The 21372-nt window shown below is 37.4% G+C and overlaps 1 protein-coding gene across 8 annotated transcripts in view; it reads left to right on the top strand.

The window, feature by feature from the left end:
* ASH1L (ASH1 like histone lysine methyltransferase) overlaps positions 1–21372 on the top strand; it is a 173686-nt gene that overhangs the window by 16059 nt on the left and 136255 nt on the right. For all 8 annotated transcript variants that reach the window (XM_072733565.1, XM_072733562.1, XM_072733566.1 and 5 more), the window contains one exon: positions 10093–10613. In XM_072733565.1, coding sequence (XP_072589666.1) covers positions 10194–10613 — 420 coding nt within the window. In that variant the 5' untranslated portion in view covers positions 10093–10193. The remainder of the gene's footprint in view (positions 1–10092; positions 10614–21372) is intronic.

Raw genomic sequence — 21372 nt, 5'->3', positions numbered from 1 at the left:
TTTACATTCCTATTCATTTCTCCACAGAAAATTTTTATAAAAATCAAATGCAAGATATTTACAATGTGAGTGGTGCCCTTTTGAATTGGCCCTTTTGTTTAGTGTGAAACCATGTGCCTTGGCCCTGAGTTCACAGTCCCTAACTAAGCATATAACATTCAAGGATGTGAGTGTTAAGAGACTTACAGAATGCTACATGAGCACTCATCAGAGAGCTCTCTCTTGGTCTAGCAGGGAAATGACATAATCAGATTATTTTTTAATCCTATTTCTAGCTACATCTTAGAGAAGGGATAGAAGAACAAGGTAGATATGCAGAGAAGTTAGAAAGCTGCTGTATTTTACACATATATATATATGGTTCATGTTGGGATTAAGGGAGTGAGAGGAATCAAGGATGACTGCCAGGTTTCTGACTTAATCAACTGGTGGTACTATGCTTCCTTGGCTAATATGATATATCCTAAGAAATAGGATGGTCATCTGTAAGATGTATGATTAAAAAGTATGAAAGCTAGGACAAATTAAGATGCATGATGTGCTGTATTTTTTTTTTAAGTCTTATACAGTTAGTTGATACCTGTTTTTTTTTACTGTTGAGAATTAGAACAATGATTACAGTCTCTTTGTTTGATAAAGACCACAGAGAAAACAAAAATTTATCACAGATGAGACAAACTAGACTTATTTTAAGCCTAAAATCTACCAGCATTGTTCAGTCTGCAATGTGGTAATTTTAGATAAGTGTACTTACCTAAAAAAGAAAGAAAAGTTATTCTTACATATTAGAGTTAAGATAAATTATCTTTCTTATTAAGTTGGAAAAAAATTATAAAACTCCATTATATATTTTATACAGTGCTATCATACAGCCTCCCTCTCTATATGTTGTGTACATGTGTTCCTAGCTGTTGGCTTGACCTTTCCACTTAAATGTTTCACAGATATCTAAAATTTAATATACTTACTGAATTCTTAATCTCCCCTTTTCTGTCTCATCCCAGTAGACAACTTTTATAATGTCAGCCCCATGAGATCAGGAATTTTTATGTTTTTGCACTGCTGTATCCCCAGTGTCTGTTACATAATAGGCAATTGGTAAATAGTTGTTGATGGAATGTTTAAGTGGTACCACCATACCTATACCTATTCACCAGTTGCTTAAGTCTTCAGTTCTCTCCCTCCTTTCCTACATCTTGCTGACAAATCGAATCAGTTATGCCTTTGAACTCTCAATGCATCCGTTTTTTTGTTTCCAGTGCTATTTCTCTAATCTGTCAATTTTATAATTGATATTCCAGAATCAACTTCTTCTGTCTTTCTTCCTTTTTCAAGATTTTATTTATTTTAGAAATAGTACGAGTTGAGAGAGGGACAGCGGGATAGGGAGAGAATCTCAAGCTGACTCCGAGCTGAGTCAGTCCAACTCCAGACTGGATCTCATGACCCTGAGATCATAACCCCAGCTGAGCCACCCAGGCACCCCAACTTTTGCTGTCTTTCTAATCATTCTTCCACAGCAGCCAGAGAGGTTTTCTTCAAGTATAAACTGTATCTTATTACTCTGCTTCTCAGAGCTGCTTTTTGGATTCCAGTGCTTGAGGTAGCCCAACAAGGCTCTTTGAAAGCTATTTTCATTTATCTTTCCACTTTTGTTTTGTGCTGTCCCCCCTTTGGTTTATCTGCTGTTAATCTTTACAATCTCAGGGACTTTTTTTTTTTTTTTTTCTGATCAGGGACTTTTTATACATACTATTCCCTATTTTTAGAACACACTTACCTCTACATTTTGCCCTGCTGTTTCCTACTCAAACTAGGCTTCAGCTTAAAGTTAACTGTTTTTCTAAGATATGTTCCCTATCCCTCCAAGTTTCCTTGATATACTACCTCATATAGATAATACCTTCACATCTATCATGTTACAATTGCATAGTTAAGTAGTCATTTTTTGGCCTCCCCCTCTAAAATTTAAAGTTCCTAAGACCTAGAACCATACTGTATTACTTATAACTATTTCTACAGTGGTTGTCACAAAATACAACCTTTGTATTTTAAATATATTCTCAAAATATATTTTGAGGCTCTCAAAATATTCATTGAATGAAGGGATAGATTAAGAATGATGAACACAAAGGAAATGATATAATAGTTGCACAGGTAGTTGGAGAGCCAATAGAATGTGTAAGTGTAGAAGGCAAGTAAGAATTTCAAACAGCAAGTATGCTACATATAAGAGAGAGGAGTGATAAGACCAGGAATAAAAATGCTCTTTGGGAGGCAGTATAACATAGTATTTGAAAGGAGCCAGCCAGACCTGGGCTCAACCTTTTATTGGTTATTAACTGGTTTTTTTTACATCTCTGAAAATGGAATAATGATAGTAACTGAGATAATCTATATAATGCATTAGCATAGAGCTTTGCACATACTAAGAGCTCAGTAAATTTTTAGATATATATAAATATATATATATATATATTTCTTTTTTCTTATGCTGCATCCACTATAAGGACTCAATTTTGTAGTATTTAAAAAATATGTAGTTGATTTTATTTTTATTTTTTATTTTTTTAAAGATTATTTGTTTATTTATTCATAGAGCGAGAGAGAGACCCAGGCAGAGAGAAAAGCAGGCTCCATGCAGGGAGCCCGACATGGGACTCCATCCCAGGTCTCCAGGATCACACCCCGGGCTGCAAGCGGCGCTAAACTGCTGTGCCACTGGGGCTTCCCATTTCTATTTTTTATTCATGAGAGACACAGGCAGAGAGAGAAGCAGGCTCGCTACAGGGAGCCCAATGTGGGACTCGATCTTAGGACCTCAGGATCATGCCCTGAGCTGAAAGCGGATGCTCAACCGCTGAGGCACCCAGGCATCCCAATTAGTAATTTTCTAAAAAGTTTGTTCACAGCTAAAATGATCGCAGCAAAAGGACTTCATGCTATAGATTTAGTGTTAGTTTCCCTTGAATTTGGACTAGATTGTTCTGGATTGTTTTAGTGATTTAAATATATCCTATAAATCCCAGAGTTGCCTGGTTGAATTTGTCTCTTAATATGGATCTTGAATTTTGTCTCTTAAAGCATTGAATTTGTCTCTTAAAGCAAAGAGATTCTAGCAGTCTTTAGTTGTGTGTTTCTCCTAGTAACTGTATTTTGACTTGAATATATTGTAGTAGTCACCAGAATACATTTTGTAACAACGTGGCATTCTTATCCCTGGACAGCATACCTAGATTATATAGATACCTTTCCAAAAACTTAAAGAGTATCATTCACAAAGAACACTGCTTTCAAAGTTCAGAATCAGCATTCTGGCAGCTGGTGTAGGGATTGGTTTTCAAGCAGTTTACATTTAGCAGATAAAAAGCATTCTATGTTGTGAAGTATCTTCAGAATTTGGATTTATCTTTACTAGAAACACTTAAATTTGGTATGTAGTGTTTGCCCATCATGCTTTTCCAGTCTCACTGCCTAGATGGGTTCACAAAATATGCCCTTCGGCATACTATTCTTATTCCTCTTTGATCAAGTTAGGGAAGCATTATGTTTCTCTATTCTTACAAACATTTCTGGGGTAGTGATCAGTGTTGTCAAATTAATTCTTTTTTGGTTTATTGGTATTCTATTTATATAATAATCTGTGTCACTCAGATTCAATTTTTCCATTTTAAAGTGAAGAGAATCATGCTCTCCAAACCCTTCTCTGGAATGTGTTAAAAGTGACTAAGTGCTGGCATAAATGCTTTTGAGTTCTTTGGAGGAAATACTGAGATTCTGTTTCACTTTTATACATATATATTAAGAGTTCTGGAATTCCTTTATTATGAATAAATTGCAGGGAAAGTTTAAAATGTGTGTGTTTCTGAGTGAATATTATAAAAGCAGTTATTTTTGTGTAAATTATTTGTTTTTATTTTAGGACAGATTTGTTTTCATGATTAACCAAAAAAATATATGACAGGTCTATCAATTCACCTAGTAACATGAAACACAGGATGGGTATTAATTTTTAAAAAATATATATATATATTTTATTTGACAGAGAGATTGCAAGAGTGAGCATAGCAAGGGAGTGGCAGAGATAGAGGGAGGAGCAGGCTCCCTGCTGAGCAGGGATCAGAATCATGACCTGAATGCAGATGCTTCACCAGCTGAACCACCCATGAGCCTAAGATGGGTATTAAAAATTAAAACATGTGCCTGGGGGGCTCAGTTAAGTGTTCAACTTTTTTTTTTTTTTTTTTTTTTTAAGATTTATGTATTTTAGAGAGACAATGTCAGAGAGGCAGAGAACAAGGAGAGGGACAGAAGGAAAGGGGGTGAATTGTCAGCAGCCTGAGCTTGGAGCCAGATGTAAGGCTTGATCTCAAGACCTGAGCTGAAATCAAGAGTCAGATGTTTGATCAGCTGAGCCACCCTGGTGCCCCAAGTGTTTGACTCTTGACCTCAGGGTCGTGAGTTCAAGACTTATGTTGGATTCCACTCTGGACATGGAGCCTACTTAAGTAAGAAACAAGAAAGAAGATTTAAGAAAAAAGGGGAGAAAAGAACTAGAAAAGGAACATATTAAAGCTAGTAATGTAGGGGCGCCTGAATAGCTTAGTAGTTAAGCATCTGCCTTGGGCTCAGGTCATGATCCTAGGGTCCTGGAATCGAGTCCCACATTGCATCAGGCTCCCTGTTCAGTGGGGAGTCTGCTTCTCCCTCTCCCTCTGCCTGCTACTCCCCCTACTTGTGCTCTCTTTCTCTGTCAAATAAGTAAAATCTTTAAAAATATATATATATATATATCACACAAGAAACATGCCATTAATTCAAATAATTATTGAACACCTCTTATATGCCAGATACAGTTCTAGGTGCTAGGACATTACATTGAACTAAACTGACAAAAATCTATTTCCTGGTGGATTTTACATCCCAATGGAAAGATATCAACAATAATTACATTGTACATCAGATGGTGAGAAGAGTCATGTAGAAAAATAAAACAGGACAGAGTGTTAGGAGAAGATGGTGAGATGAGTGTTTTTCTGTTTTACAAAAGACTGTCAGGGATTGTCTGTTCTGTAAGGTTACGTTTAGGCAAACATGTGAAGGACATGAAAGAGCAAACCATGCAGTTGTCTGCGGAAAGAGAATTCTCATCAAGCAGAATAATAATTGCAAAGGGCGTAGGAGTATTTTTCTTTACTTGAGAAACAGAAGGAGACCCGTGCCCCCCTTCTTGGAACTAAGTGAAGTTTTTGGTAATAGATGGAAAGGAGGTAGAGAGGATTGTATGCCAGAGTAAAATAGGGCCTTTAGACCATTGTAAGGACTTTGACTTCTGCTTTGAGTGAGATGGGAAGCCATTGAAAGGGTGTTGAGCAGAGGAGTGAGATGATCTGATACGAGCTTTAGAAGGATCACCTGGCTGCTGTGTTGAGAAGACTGTAGAGAGCTACAAAGGGCTGAAGCAAGGAGCCAGTGAAGACTTTTGCAGTAGACCAGGTGAGATGTTATTACTTGGATCTGAGTGGTAGTGGTCAAATTAGCAGGAAATAGGTTGTCCATGTATTTCAAAGGTAAGGAAGACTTTGCCGACTAAATGGACATGTGAGGCAAGAGAAAGGAATTAAGGGTGATTAGGAATTTTTTTTTATTTTTATTTATTTATGACAGTCACACAGAGAGAGAGAGAGGCAGAGACACAGGCAGAGGGAGAAGCTCCATGTATCGGAAGCCCGACATGGGATTCGATCCCGGGTCTCCAGAATCGCGCCCCGGGCCAAAGGCAGGCGCCAAATCGCTGCGCCACCCAGGGATCCCGTGATTAGGAATTTTTAGTCTAAATACTTCTAGCTGGAGTTGCATTTATTTATTGAGATGAGGCAGCCTGTGGGATGAGCACATGGGGGGATGAGGGAGAAGATGAATTGGTTTTAGACATGCTAAGTTTGCGGTGTCTAACCAGTAGACATCTAGGCATTGTGTCAAGTAGGCATTTAGAGTATAGGAGTCTAAAGTTTGAGAAAGGTGTTGGTGCCTATGATAGAAATTTTTGAATCAATAATGTTAGATAGAATTTAAGGCCAGAAGATTAGATTTGGTTTATGTAGCAAATAGATGTAGTAGATAGGCAACAGAAGAGCATACCCTGGGGTGCTCCAGTGTTTAAAGTTTGGGGAGAAAAGAAAAAACTAGCAAAGGAGACTGAGGTTGATTAGCCAGTAAGGCAGAAGAATCCAGAGAGGGCTCTTGGAAGTTTGTGCAGAGATAACTTATGGTTCCTGCCCTCAAAGGGGCTGTTCTACTGTGTCACATTCTATAGCTAGGTTGTGTGGACAACTAAGAACTCACTGGTGTACTTAGCAGTGTTGAGTTCATTGGTGACCTTGACCAGCACTTTCTGTGGAGAGATGGTGGTAGAAGTGTGATCAGTGCATTCCAGAGAAAAAAGACAAGGATTTAGAGATGGTGAGAATGGACTATTACTCTTTGAAGAAGTTTTGTAGTACGGGGCAGGGACAGAGAAATGGGAAGCTGGTAGAAGATACGGGGTCAAGAGTTTTCTTAGATGAGAAATATTGTACTGTGTTTTCATGCTGATAGGCATCATCCAGAGGAAAAATGAGAAATGGATGTTGCAAGGGAGAAAGGATAGGTTGCCCAAATAAAGCTCTTGAGAAGGCAAGGTGGATAGGATTCAGTGCTCAAGTGGTGGGGTTGGAGATGTATAAATATAGATATTTCTTTAATTGTCTCTACACCTAGTGTGGAGCCCAGCTTGGGGCTTGAACTCATGACCCTGATATTAAAACCTGAGCTGAGACCAAGAGTCAGATGCTAAACTGACTGAGCCACCCAGGCACCCCAGTATATTCTGATAGTAGGGAAGGCAGAATCTATAGGAGCAGACACCAGGAGGTGCGTAGGTATGCAGTATAGTGGAAGCCTGTGGCAGTTGTCTTCTGATTGTTTCTACTGCCTTCATCAGATTGGAAGCAAAGTCAGTGAGGGTGGAGCCAACTTGAAGTAGTTGTATAGGAGAGTGGTGGGTTAGGGAAACACGTTTTAGCACTAAAGGCCCAGTTGAGGTTAGCATTTAGGAATGTAAAATGAGGGACGCCTGGGTGGCTCAGTGGTTGAGCGTCTGCCTCAGGGCATGATTCATGAATCTGGGATCGAGTCCCACATCAGGCTTCTTGAATGAAGCCTGCTTCTCCCTCTGCCTGTGTCTCTGCCTCTCTCTCTCTCTCTCTGTGTGTGTCTCTCATGAATAAATAAAATCTTTTTTTTTTTTTTTTAAAGGAATGTAAAATGAGATCAGTGAACCTGATTGTTTTCCTTACACCAGCTTTGATGGTACAGAGAAGAGGTAGAAGACATAATTTTGAAGCTGTGACTGGTACAATTAAGATATTGTGAATTTGTTGAAAACCACCTCTATAAAATACATATAATAAACATATACGAAAAAAAGAAAAAATTTGTATATGGGACTCTCATTCTAACACAAGATGAAATCATATATGAAAAGAGAGGGATGCCTGGGTGGTTCGGTGGTTGAGTGTCTGCCTTTCACTCGGGGTGTGATCCTGGAGTCCCGGGATTGAGTCCCACATTGGGCTCTGTGCATGGAGCCTGCTTCTCCCTCTGCCTGTGTCTCTGCCTCTGTGTGTCTCTCATGAATAAATAAAATACTTGAAAAGAAAAGAAAGGAGAGACATTTTCTACATGCCAGACATTATGTTAGAAGCTATGGGGGCCTTAAAATTCATTCAGCTATTTATTGGGTACTAATATATGTGCTGCTCATTGTTCTGGATGCTGGGGAAACAGTGGGGAACAAGCCAGAAGAGGTCCCTACCCTCATGAAACTTACACTGTAACTATAATCTTATTTGGAGATGTGGTTGACATATGTGGAGCAAGAAAAAAAACTGATTACTCAAATTGTGATCCTATATGGATAATAGGTATTTAGGGAAGGATCTGGTCAGTGCAAGCTTAATTAAAAATAAGTGTGAGACTAGACGTCCACAAACCATCATACAAAAGTTTGGATTTTTTGGTTCTATTTTGTGTGTGTGTGTGTGTGTGTGTGTTTTATTTTTATTTTATTCAAGTTCTATTTGCCAACATATAGTATGACACCCAGTGCTCCTCCCGTCAGGTGCCCTCCTCAGTGCCTGTCACCCAGTTACCCCATCCCCCCACCTACTACATTTTTTTTACTTTTAGAAAGACAATGTAGTGATGCTTAGAGTAGCACTCCTTCATCAAGCACATTAATACTTTTACATTAAAATGTATGACTATTCACGAAAATTGTGGTAATTAAGACCAAATGGATCCAGATCAGATCTGGTCAGATTTTGTCACTAGTGAGTTAGGAAAAATCTTGTGGTTCTCTGAGTTTTAAATTTCAGGATTTGAACCCATCGTGGATAAAACAGGACTTTGTACTTTTGGAGGGAAGGAAAGCACATGGCACAGAAGCAGAAATGAACTTGATTTGTTAGGGATGGTAAGGGAAACTGAATTGACAACATTATAGGGGATGTGTTAGGAAGTAAGGACCAACAAGGTTGAATAATACTTAAGAGCTGGATTATGAAAAGCCTTGAAAACTATTGTGAAATGTTAATCTGTGAAGCAGTAGACAGCAAGAATTGTCAGCTGATTGGAAGATTATCCTTGTGACTGAAAAGAGTAGGAACAAACTGAAGAGTTGAGTCATTGGCCAGTATTTGTCAAGTACTTAATATACTGCTAACTGCTATTATTCGTAATAATAACTAATTGTTGGTATCTTCTATCAAACCCTTGCTGTATTGCCAGTCATCAGGTTAATGCATTTTACTTACATTCCTTGTAGAAATTGTGAGTTACATGATCTTTGTCTTTGAGAATTTTATAATCTTGTTGTACAGAAATGTCTTAAGGTTCATAGTTTAAACTATGAAATATACATAGTTTCATAAATGGAATGTTCTAAGGAATAGGATCTTCAGGACGCCTGGGTGGCTCAGCAGTTGAGCGTTTGTCTTTGGCTCAGGGCATGATCCTGGTCCCGGGATCGAGTATTTAGAATAGACTAGTCTGTCAATCCTCAAGAATAGTGAATTGTTTTGGTTTTGTATTGGCTAGTCAGCCTTTTGATTATATGGTAATCTGGTTTCCTGAGGATCTTTATGAGAAGAAGTTTGCCCTGTGTAGATTATTTTTTTTAGATTATTTAGATTCTCTAAAGGTAAGGTGTACATCTGTTGAAAATAATAATTTGCTTGTTTAAAAATATTTTATGATTTAGGAAAAGTACGAATTTGGGGAATTAAAATGTCCACTGACTATTTGCTATTAGGAAAACTTGTAAGATTAAATTTGTGGTTTTCAGAATTTTTATAACAATTGTTATAAATGATTTGTAAAACAATTTTTTAGTATTTGTCTTTCTCACTAGAGTATAAGGCTTGTAAATTTAGGAACTGGGTCTGTTTTGCCAAGTACTGTATTACCAGATTATTATACAATGCCTGACACATGATAGGAGCCCAGAAATATATTTGAATGAATGAGTGAGTGTATGAATTCAGAGTTGAATTGTACACCAGCAGCAAAGAATTCTTGCCTAAGAGTCCTCATCTGGGGGCACCTGGGTCGCTCAGTAGTTGAGCGTCTGCCTTTGGCTCAGGGCGTGATCCGGGGTCCTGGGATCGAGTCCCACATCAGCCTACCCGCAGGAAGTCTGCTTCTTCCTCTGCCTATGTCTCTGCCTCTTTCTGTTTCTCTCTCGTGAATTAATAAATAAATAATTTTTTTAAAAAAAGAGTCCTAACCTGAAAAGCCTTATAAATGGAGCGCAAAACCAATTCCTAACATGTATCACTATAGCCTGTTTAATGATATCTGTAGAATAATCTTACTCTAAAAATTTTAAGTTTATTTATAACTATATTAAATTCATTTTGTACTATATTTTGGTTTTAACTGTGATTTGGGGTTCTTCTTGGCCTCCTTGTCCCTCTCCCCTTATACCTATTTCTCATATTAATCAGTAGTTGCTTCTATTCTGATGAATATTTGTTATGGTTTATCCTGCAGAGAAAGAGATGCTGGATGCAAGTTTTGGAGATCCCTGTTTTTTATGGAACACAGTTCTGTAAAATTTTCATAAGCTTCTTTGGCAATAACAGACACTTGTGATGGACCCTAGAAATACTGCTATGTTAGGATTGGGTTCTGACTCGGAAGGATTTTCAAGGAAGAGTCCCTCTGCCCTTGGTACCGGCACAGTGGTCAGCAAGAGAGAAGGAGAGCTAGAGAGCAACACGAAAGAGGAAGAGGACCTTCGCAAGTGGAATCGGGACAGAAACAGCGAAGCAGGGAAGGAGGATGGTTTGACTGATGCACAGCAACAGTTTTCAGTGAAAGAAACAAACTTTTCAGAGGGAAACTTAAAATTGAAAATTGGCCTTCAGGCTAAGAGAACTAAAAAACCTCCAAAAAACTTGGAGAACTATGTATGTCGACCTGCCATAAAAACAACTATCAAGCACCCAAGGAAAGCACTTAAAGGTGGGAAGATGACAGAGGAGAAGGATGAGCACTGTCCTTCAAGACGGGTGAGTACAATTGCCAGCACCTTGTGCTCATTGGGGATCCGAGGATTTCTCTATATGGACTTTTTATTTAACCTTGATACTTATTATGGAAGTTTGAGTTTAATCTCTGTATTATCTCCAAAAAGCCTTTTTTTTTTTTTTTTTTTTGAGACTACAACAGGCTCTGAGGCTTGTCTAGGGCTTGCATGGCAGGGTGACCATGTATGCATTTTGTGTTTTTATAGCAGGCGTTTGAAATGGGATATACCTATGTTGTTACTACTACATGGCGTTGGGAAAGAATACTGGGTTTGTAATCAGGAAACCTAGATTTGAATCTCACCTTCTTATTTACTAGACAGATTAACAGGGAAGAAATTGAGGCTCAAAGATGTTTAATGATTATAATACCACCTGTCTTTTGAGGTGGTTATAGGGATCCAGTTTATTAACATATGTTGAAAGCTTTTGTGCGTTTTTTGTTCCATTTTGTTTTTGGGTTTTCTTGTTTGTTTTGTTTTGTTTTTTTTTTTGTTTTGTTTTGTTTTGTTTTTTAATAGAAGATGGGAGAGAGTGAGGAGTTAGGGGAGGGGCAGAGGGAGAGAGAGAGAGAGAGAATCTTAAGCAAGGCTCCATCTCATAGCCCTGACATCATGACCTAAGCCAAAATCAGGAGTCAGATGTTTAACTGAGCCACTCAGGCATGCCATATGTTGAAAGCTTTTGTACAATGAATTGTTTAATACAAGGATTAATTCCTGTCACTCCTCATAAAGCAAGTTGATACATTAAAAATCGTCCCCATCCCTTCTTTCTCATAGGCTATCCAAATATAATAACTGATTTTTCTTAACCCTATTTACTCTGTAGTAAAGATACTAAATTTATTTTAGGTCATGTGTTGACCACAAGTTTTAGCCATTTCATATAATATCTAATTTCAGGTGATGGGTACCATACAGGCCCACATGCATACTTAAATTATATGCATATATAAGTAAAACAATGAATCTAGGTAGAAAGAATTGACTTAACACTCTGGCTAAAATTTTGGAATATTCCTGACTGCATGAAATAACTTGATTTTTACTGTTAATTCCTTAACATCAAATTCATGTGCTTTTTACATGTTACCAGAAACCTTAATGATACAGGCACTTTTGTTTTTCTCCAAATTGCTGTAGCATCCACAAATTTTTAATAGTTGCTATTCTTCAAAGATCATAGACATATGAAGTAGCTTGGGATGTTTTGTTGATAAAATGAACTGCGAATGAGTTAGATTACAAGCCAAGAAAAAATGGGTATTGTACCAGTTCTTGAAAAAATGAATGGGATGAATCTTTTCTAAATTGATTAACCTCGTCTGAGCCCTATTTTCCTCATCTCTCAGAGGGGAATATCTGTTCCTGCTGACCTCAAGGATTTTCATAAGGTTGATTGGCAAAGATTTTTATCTAGACCTTTTCCTTTGAAACAATGTTACAGCTTATCTTCTACAGCTATAGAAGTCTTCAGTATGATTGTCTTTAGTAATCTTTCTATAGTTTTTTTTTTAATACTCCATGCTAATGATGAGGTTTGTACTTCGATGATTTCACAGTACATATTTACTCTCAATACACAGGTGGTTTATATCCATATATCTTGTTTTTAAATAGAATATAATCTGTGGTTTCTGATAGAAGGTTACAGAACTGCTAGTGATTAAGTTGGTATTTATTTTTCAGACAGCTACTTTAGCATAGGATGTTGGATATATTAGTAACTTCTGAATTAGTGCTTCAGAAGTAATGGAAAGAGGATGGGCTGTGGAATCAGAACCCAATTTTTTTTTTTTTTTTTTTTTTTTTTAGAACCCAAGCTAAATAAACTACACACAGACAATTGGGTTTATCTTACTCAGCCTTGGCCTTCTCTTTATAGTGTGGGACTATAAATGCCTATTATCTTCAATGGTTGTATACGGAATTAAATTTATATAAAGCATCTGGCTTGTGACAGGTTCCTGTGAATATTTTCTTTTCCTTATAGCCTGATGTCCGGCTTCACAACCTTTGGTCCCTGGGAAGGTGCGGGTATGTGTGGTTGTCCTCACAAGGCAACCTGACAGTCTGTACAGAGTTCTGTGTTTGTTTGGGTACATTTTTTACATAGCTCTCACCAGCTTCTTAGAGGAGTTCATGACTGTAAAAAGATTAAGTATCCTTGGCCAAGAAGGGAAAGATGGAATATTATGAGGCATGTTGGGGCTTTTATTTTATTATTTTTTTGGGGGGGGGGGCTTTATTTTAAAACAAGGCTTTACCAAATGTAACTGAAACATGTACCCCCAATTCTTCAAAAGTAGTTGGGTTTTTGTTAGTGCTGCTTTTAGAGCAATTATTATAGGATGCCTGTGTGGTTCAGTCAGTTAAGTGTCTGACTCTTGATTTCAGTTCAGGTCATGATCTCAGGGTTGTGAGCTTGAGCCCCATGTTCAGCTCTGTGCTGGGCATGGAGCCTGCTTAAGATTCTCTGCCTTTCCCTCTCCCTAAAAAAATAAAATAAAAAATAAAGCAAATATTAAGCCTTACATTACTAGTAAAAACAAATATAGATCATATATTTTGTCTCTGTAGAATTTTTCTTTTGGCAATAGTCAGAGAGCAAAAACAAGACCCTCTGAAAAAAAATAAATTATTTGCTGTCATGATTAGTATTGAATGATTATTAACTGTTTATATAATTTTTTTTAAAACTGTTTATGTGATTTTTAAAAACAAAACCCAGTGATCCCTGAGTGGCTCAGCGGTTTAGCGCCTGCCTTCAGCCCAGGGCGTGATCCTGGAGTCCCGGGATTGAGTCCCACATCGGGCTCCCTACATAGAGCCTGCTTCTCCCTCTGCCTGTGTCTCTGCCTCTCTCTCTCTCTCTCTCTCTCTCTCTCTCTGTCTCTCATGAATAAATAAAATCTTTAAAAAAAAATGTAAAAACAAAACCCAGGTTCCATTCCATGAGTGAAATTTTCCCTTTTCTTGAATTATGTGACATACTTCAAATATTTCACTAATTTATGAAAAATTTCAATTCATTGTTTAAAAACTGGCATATTAAAAAAAAAGACTGGCATATTAATAATTGAAGTTTGAGGTTCATTCTTTTGAGAAAATATTAGGAGATGATGCTCTTTTAATGTCTTTTATTTAAAGTTATATTATAAGGGTACTTAGGTGGCATCGGCCTTCAGCTTGGGTGGTGATCCCAGAGTCCTGGATCAAGCCCGGAATCAGGCTCTCTGCTCAGTGGGGAGTCTTTTCCCTCTGCCTCTGCCTCTCCCCCTGCTTGTCTGTGTGCTCTTTGTCAAGTAAATAAAGTCGTTTTAAATAAAGTTATATCATAAATTTTAAGGATCCTAATTCTGTATTTAATGTATTTGTAATGTGTTTATTTAATATGTTTTTAAAATTTAATATGTATTTAAAGATATAATTGACTTACAATGCTGTGTACTTGATGTGAAGGCATACTTGGTTTATGTTTCAATGATTTTGAGACTTAACTTTCTATAATACATTTTGGCAAAACTAAAAAATTTCATCCTAATAATGATAGTAATTCAGTGTTGGCAGGAATCTAGGGAAATAGGCTCTCTCTTTCACTGCTGATGTTGAGTAAATTGGTATAGCACTTTTTGAATTGTGCTGCTTTTTTTGTTGGTGAGTTTACGGGGTTCTTTATACATTCTGTGTAAGACTTGGGAATATTCACTCCCCCTGTGTGGATTGTCTTCTCATTCTCTTGACAGTGTCCTCTTATGCACAAGGGTTTGGGGTTTTGATGAACTACTTGGTCTGTTTTTTATTCTATTGCCTGTGTTTTTGGTGTCCCATCTAAGAAATCACTGTCAAATCCAAATTCTTGAAGATTTTCTTCTATGTTTTCTTCAGGGCTTTATCATTTTAGCTCTTCTGTTTAAGTGAGAGATTTTCAGGTATCCATCTCACCCTGAACATGGTCTCTGAATTCAGAAACTAATTCAGATAGCAAGGGATACTTTGGACATGGGAAGCTGTTATAAAAAATGTCATGTGTAGAGGCACCTGGATGGCTCAGTGAATTAAGCATCCAACTCTTGATTTTAGCTCAGGTCATGATCTCAAGGTTGAAAGATTGAGACCCACATCTGGCTTTGTGATGTGTGTACATAGATGATGCTGTCACCTTTTCCCTCTACCCCTCCCCCCCCATAAGTAAATTAAATGTCATGCGTAATAGTATGGATATTGGACCAGAAAATATTAATTTGATTAGGTAATAGACTCCTGTGATTCAGAATTTAAGAGATAAAAGGGGGAAACAATGAAATAGTGTTACCATCATTATCCTTCTCCCCCTCTGAGTAATTCTATTTCAGAATCCCCTTTTAGACGATCTTGTGATAACCCCTTACTGACTGCGATAACTGGTCAAGCAGAATAGCCATTTCTCAATCAAAATGAAGAAAACTGATGTGTATATTGAATGCATTTTCAGGTTTACATTTACACTTGGAAAGTAATACCACATTAAGAACTACTTGTTTTGGAACCAAACTTGGTGCAAAGAATCTTCTAGGATGATAACTCCAACATCAGTGTCTTTAATATCTCCCACAGATATGTATATACAGGCAAATACATATGTCCCCCTCCTCCGTCATTAAAAAATATAAATGGCTGGGGACACCTGGGTGGCTCAGTCAGTTAAGCATCTGACTCTTGATTCAGCTCCCTTAGTCCTCTGGAGATTGAGTCTCTCCTGGAGCTCAGCAGGGAGTCTGCTACTCCTTCTCCTTCGGCCCCTCCTTCCACTCCCTGCACGTGCACTTTCTCTCTCTAAAATAAATAAATAATATCTTAAAAAAAATTCCTGTAAAACTTTGGGTTTTGTTATTTGCCACTTCATATAGTGTCTGTGTCATTTCATAAGTTGTCAGAATGGACTATTTGTTCTTCCATAGCAGCATGCTAGAAAGTGAGAGTAGAGTTGGAAGTCATATTTACCTACATTTATTACACACGAACTTAAAAGAAGAGGTAATGTTCCTTCCTTTCTAGCATTTAAACAAAATTTCAATTATGAAATTGTGTAGCATGTATGTGTAATTATACATGATCTTAGTTTGCTTAGGATACTAAGCCGCAAAAAAGGTACTTTTGTGACAAATGAAAAATAAAATACATGTTTCCTGTAGCGGGTGATTCAAGCAAACTTGTTTGAGCTTAAAGAGATGAGGGTCTATTTCAATACTGCTCTACCCTGATTACCATTTAGGTCGCAGAGCATTGACCTCTAGTACTATGTTGACTACCATTTTGCTGGTGAATAGTTTATTTGGTGCCATTTTAGCCCAGTTAAGTGGATTTAATGAGCACAGTGGATTATAAATAAAATTTACAGAGCTAATTATAATTTTCCTCCAAAAGATAGTTTTCTCTTTGGAAAAGAAATGCCTGTGCCAATGTAATAGATTCTTTAGGAAACAGTTCATTGAAGAAGCAATTTTGAACCTCAGTGAAGTTATTTTTATGGAAGGTTATTAAAATCCACATGAATCCAAGTATTCTAATTAAGTCCTGTTGGTCTGAGATTTTATTAAATTACAGAACTGATAGATTAATGTTTTTTTTAATAAGAAAATATGCGGATAATAATAATAGTACCTCAGCTCTTGCTTAGTATAGCTAATTTGCCTAGCAGTTTTTAATTTGCTGCACCCAAATCCCACTTGTTTTGAGAAGAAATTGGGGCAAAAGTGGGCCAGATACTACCTAGATTTTGGCTTTTCTTTTTTTCTTTTTTTCCAGAGAGTGAGGAAAAGAGAGTGCGTACAACCTGGGGATGGGTGAGTGGGACAGAGGTAGAAGGAGGGAGAGAATCCTAAGCATGCTCAGTGCAGAGTGTGATGTGGGGCTCAATGTCAAGATCCTGAGATCATGACCTAAGCCGAAATCAAGAGTCAGAGGCTTACCCGTCAGAGCAACCCAGCCGCCCATGTCTATTACACTTTAGATAACTGGTTAAGGAACTAATATTTTACTCACATTACTTATATTACTCATATTTATACTTTTCACAAAGGAAGATCAAATTTTATATCACTTTATTTTGAACATGATTTCTGTCTAGCCTGACAGTGTTCTTTGATTTATTTCTCCATAAAATATTTGAGTGCCTATGCTGTGCATTAAACAGGTTATTATCATGTGATAACAACTTCCACAAAAATACAGAGTATTTATGAATTCACAGAATTGTTGGGAGAAGGTGGGAGGAGAATATGCGAGGAAAGCTTTATTAGAGACGTTTGTATTCAGAATTAGGTATTGACATCTTTGTTAGAATTTGCTAGAAAGAGGGGCTTTGGGGGCAAAGTAAATAATAAGGGCAGAGGCACAGATAGCATGTCTTATAGACATTGTCAGTTGTGATATAGGACAAGAATTTGAAAGCCCTTTAGTTTAGGTGAGTCCTGAGAAAACAGAATGAAGGCCTAGTTGAGGTACTTACATGTTGTGCTTTCTCTTGTACTCAAAACTTAGGGAAACTCCACTTCAGTTTTTGTCTGCAGTTTCTTAAGAAATCTTGGGTTGAAGTTTTTTTTCTCTGTTCTGACTTACAAAGTATTTTAATTTTCAAACCATGTAGTGTTGCTTCTAACATAAATTTTTAAAAGTTGTGTGACCATGCACATTTGTTTTTAAGGACTTTTTTCTTTGTTTTTATTTTTTTTTATTTATTTTTTTTAAATTTTTATTTATTTATGACAGTCACAGAGAGAGAGAGAGAGAGGCAGAGACACAGGCAGAGGGAGAAGCAGGCTCCATGCACCGGAAGCCCGACGTGGGATTCGATCCCGGATCTCCAGGATCGCGCCCTGGGCCAAAGGCAGGCGCCAAACCGCTGCGCCACCCAGGGATCCCTTCTTTGTTTTTAAAGTTCAAAAATGTTTTGGTTGTACTTTATATCACTGTACCTTTTAGGAAGGGGGAATTTTTTTTTTTAAGATTTATTTATTCATGAGAGGCAGAGGGGGAGAAGTAGGCTCCCTGCAAGGAGCCCGATGTGGGACTTGATCCCAAGACTGGGATCACGCTCTACCACTGAGCCACTCAGGTGCGCCCCGAAAGAGGAAACATTTTAAAGTTAAAATTGCTTTTTTGATAAGTTTTTTTTATTTGGGATATTTGGAATTATTTGTAGTTAGTAGGAACCCTGTCATTTATATCTATAATGTTAAATCTTACCAAAGATATAGTACCTGAATTTTATTTTACAGACCTATTAATAGTGAACTACCTTGGTCTTTCATGCAGGAGTAAAAGTCAAGCAGGAATAATATTCAGGCAGAGTGGTGCTGCTTCTTGAGCACACATAACTGCAACAGCAGGTGGCATTAGAGATCAGGTTTAAGGACGAGTGGCAAGGATTTAAATATTAAAGGGGGAAGGGAAGTGAGGTGTATTGGGGGCTCAGGATGCAGTGGGCAAAGCTCAGCGTGACCGTTCTTGGTGTTGGTTTGTCAAAGATTTTTTTTTTTAAACCAACTGCTTCATAATAGAATTCTACTTCATAGAATTAAGAATTCTCTTCCCAGAAGAAAAGGAAACTTGTTATATGTCTAATACACCCCTCTCCCCTCACAACTAAAAGGTGGAAAAATATAAAGACATTATCTAATATCTGTGTAATAACCTTTTCCTTTTTGTAATAAATGAGTATCACTTTGTACCAGGAAGTACCTAATGTCAGGAGTTAATATGATTGACTGAAGACCTACCAAGGAAGGGGGTGGGTGGTGGTTTGCGTATTAACTGTGATTTCCTTGGAACCCCTTAATATAAATATGGGTCTTCAAGCTGGAATTATGGTGTTCCTGAGCCTTTAGTTTATCCAGAGTGTATTATCTAAATTGAGATTATACAGATTAGCAAAAGAAGATAATGTGAACAAAGATGTCAGAAATGGTAATACTGGTAAAGTGAAATAGTAGCCACTACTCACTCTTTAAATAAAATGGGTTCTGAACTATTAAATTTGGTCTTTTTCTACTCTTCATTTTTAACAGCCAAGTTTTTACCTACTATATATGTTTTACCATCAGTTTTGGAAAATATCTGAAAGTCAAGTTTACAAGCTTACAATACAAAGCTGCTGTATTAGGAAGTCAGAGTTTAGAAGGTGTGCAAAGGCATTCTGACACAAATGCACAGATGGTAGATACGCTAGGGTATTTTAGCTGGTTTTAGCCAAGCTACATGGAATTAGTAACACCTCAGAATACACGTGAAAGCAGAAAGATGATTCTAACAATTGCAGTAGTAACTTTTTACAGTAACAACAGTGAAATAAGATAGAACCTGCTTCTCAATACCATATTTTTATTTTTTGCCAAAATTGCTGAGTGTGATTATCCCATAGTTCCTTGTCTAGTCCTTCATTGCATGTGTAGAGTCTACAGAAGGCTGCGGAGCAAATCACAGACAATTAGAAGCCAGAGGCAAAAGGGAGCTTGATAGCTTTTCTTTAAGCAGCTTGTTGATTGTGACTGCTAGGAATTATCAGAAAACTGGAAGTTCTCCTGAGCGTACTTGGTTGACACAGCTTTCTGTTAATTTCAATCTCAAGAAGTAATTTAGCTAAGATAAAAATGAAAAATTAGAAAAATAAATTTGTTACTAAGTTCTTAAAGAAAAAAGTTTCATATGCAATGAATGAGAAAGGAGGGAGGATGAGAGGGTAGAAAGTACTCAGCTCACATGTACCTAGTTCTATGAAAGGTTTCCTGGGCACTAACCTCTGTGCTTCCCTGCGTGTATTTGTTTTATAATATGTGTCATGTTATAGTGCAGTTATATGCTTGTCTTTTATTTACCAGTGGATGAATGTTCCTTGAGTGTAAGGTTGATCATTTTAGTTTTTGTATTTAAGAATCACAAACCATGCTTAAAAAATAGGTCATTAAGATTATGGACTGTGTGTTAAGATCGGTCAGCATTAAAAAAAAAAAAAAAAATACCAGCACCAAAAATAAACCCATTAACATTTAGCTTGGTAATAAGAGGATTTGTTTCTATAGCCCTAAGATGGTGCTCTTTGCATATATTTTCCTAACTAAACTACTCATAAATATTTTCTCCTTTCAGTTACTAAAAGCATTTATTAAAACTATTAAGTCTATTTCAAACAATCTATAGTTTGCTACTTTTAAGAAATTAGTGTTATTACCTGTGGCTGTTTCATGAATTTCCGGGTAAATCACAACTTTGGTGATTTCCCTTAGAAAACCCATTTGTAAAAAGAAAAAAAAAAAGAAAGAAAAAAAGAAAACCCATTTGTCTTATAATAGGTCAAACAAAACCTTTCTTAATTTTACCACAATAGAGTGATAAACTAAGCTGTCTGTAATATCTCCGTTCAAAAACAATCCCACATTAGGTTCTTAGTTTAAGAAAGCATTTTTAGATGTCAAACACCTCTTCAAAGCATTTATTTTTTTTTTTATTTTTTAAAGATTTTATTTATTCATGAGAGACACACACAGAGAGAGAGAGAGAGAGAGGCAGAGACGCAGGCAGAGGGAGAAGCAGGCTCCATGCAGGGAGCCCGACGTGGGACTCCATCCTGGGTATCCAGGGTCAGGCGCTGGACCAAAGGTGGCGCTAAACCGCTGAGCCACCTGGGGCCGCTCCTCTTCAAAGCGTTTAACACATCTTAGTGACTCATCCACTAAAGGTGGTACAAGATGAGCCCAAGTGACACTGTTTTATCTATACTTCTGTCAGGTGTCGTTTATTCCAGTTCCTTTTTTTTTCTTTTTCCTTTTTAATCAGTGTTTCTGGTTGAGGCTTCTTAGCTCTCTCCAGGGAATAAGAGGTCACATTCTCTCATCTTACCTGCACCTTGTGAGTTAAGTGCCATCTCTGAGTGTACTCTTTCTCATACTAAGTCATAAAAGGATCCAGAATTCGAGGCTACATTATCCCACTGCTACCTTTCCACTCCTATGTTCTTATTGACAAAAGTTATTCAAACAGGAAGACCTGATGGTGTTCAGGTATCTTCAGGTCCTGCTTTGAATGGAGTTCTGTTGTCTTACCTTCATATTGATTGTTATTTTGGAAGTTGCTTGAGCTGTTATTTTGTAGTAGAGAAGAGAACAGCTGGCACAAAGCCCAGCTTCTCCATGGCAGCCGCTATTATGCACATTATCCTGGATCTTCACATTTCAATAAAGCCTTCCTTTTACATACACAAACAACTAAGGGGGCAACTATGATCTGTCTTAAGCCTTGGAGACAAAACAAGATGCCACTCTTTTCCCAAAATACTGTCTATTATGGAAGCAGCTGCTCCTGTAAATGGAGGGGAAAGCAGATTCCATCTATTGCAATGTGCAGCAGACTCTGCTATAAATGTGCCAGGAAAATTCAAACTATCATAGTCAGTTTCATCAGGCTCATCCTCAGTTCTTTTCATTTTGTGGTAGAAACTTCTCTAATCAGTGCTGCATATGGCTGATTGAGCAGTTCACGTTCTCTTAAAGTGCTGGATTTAAGGATATCTGCTTGACTCTATATTGTGGTTTGTTTGGTATACAAAATGAGGTATGGTGAATGTGAATATCTCTCATTTCATTGTTGATCTTGCTAATGGCAAAAGTCATTATTGAACTACATTAAAAGAAGGCATAGGTCTCCTTAAGTCCCAGGGAATTAAGCCTAAATATTATCATGCTGACTTGCTAATTCACATGCTG

The sequence above is a fragment of the Vulpes vulpes genome, chromosome 13 (assembly GCF_048418805.1).
Source record: "Vulpes vulpes isolate BD-2025 chromosome 13, VulVul3, whole genome shotgun sequence".
In the NCBI taxonomy this organism is placed as follows: Eukaryota; Metazoa; Chordata; class Mammalia; order Carnivora; family Canidae; genus Vulpes; species Vulpes vulpes.
Note: the sequence above shows the minus strand (reverse complement) of the source record. Positions and strands in the feature narration are given on the sequence as shown.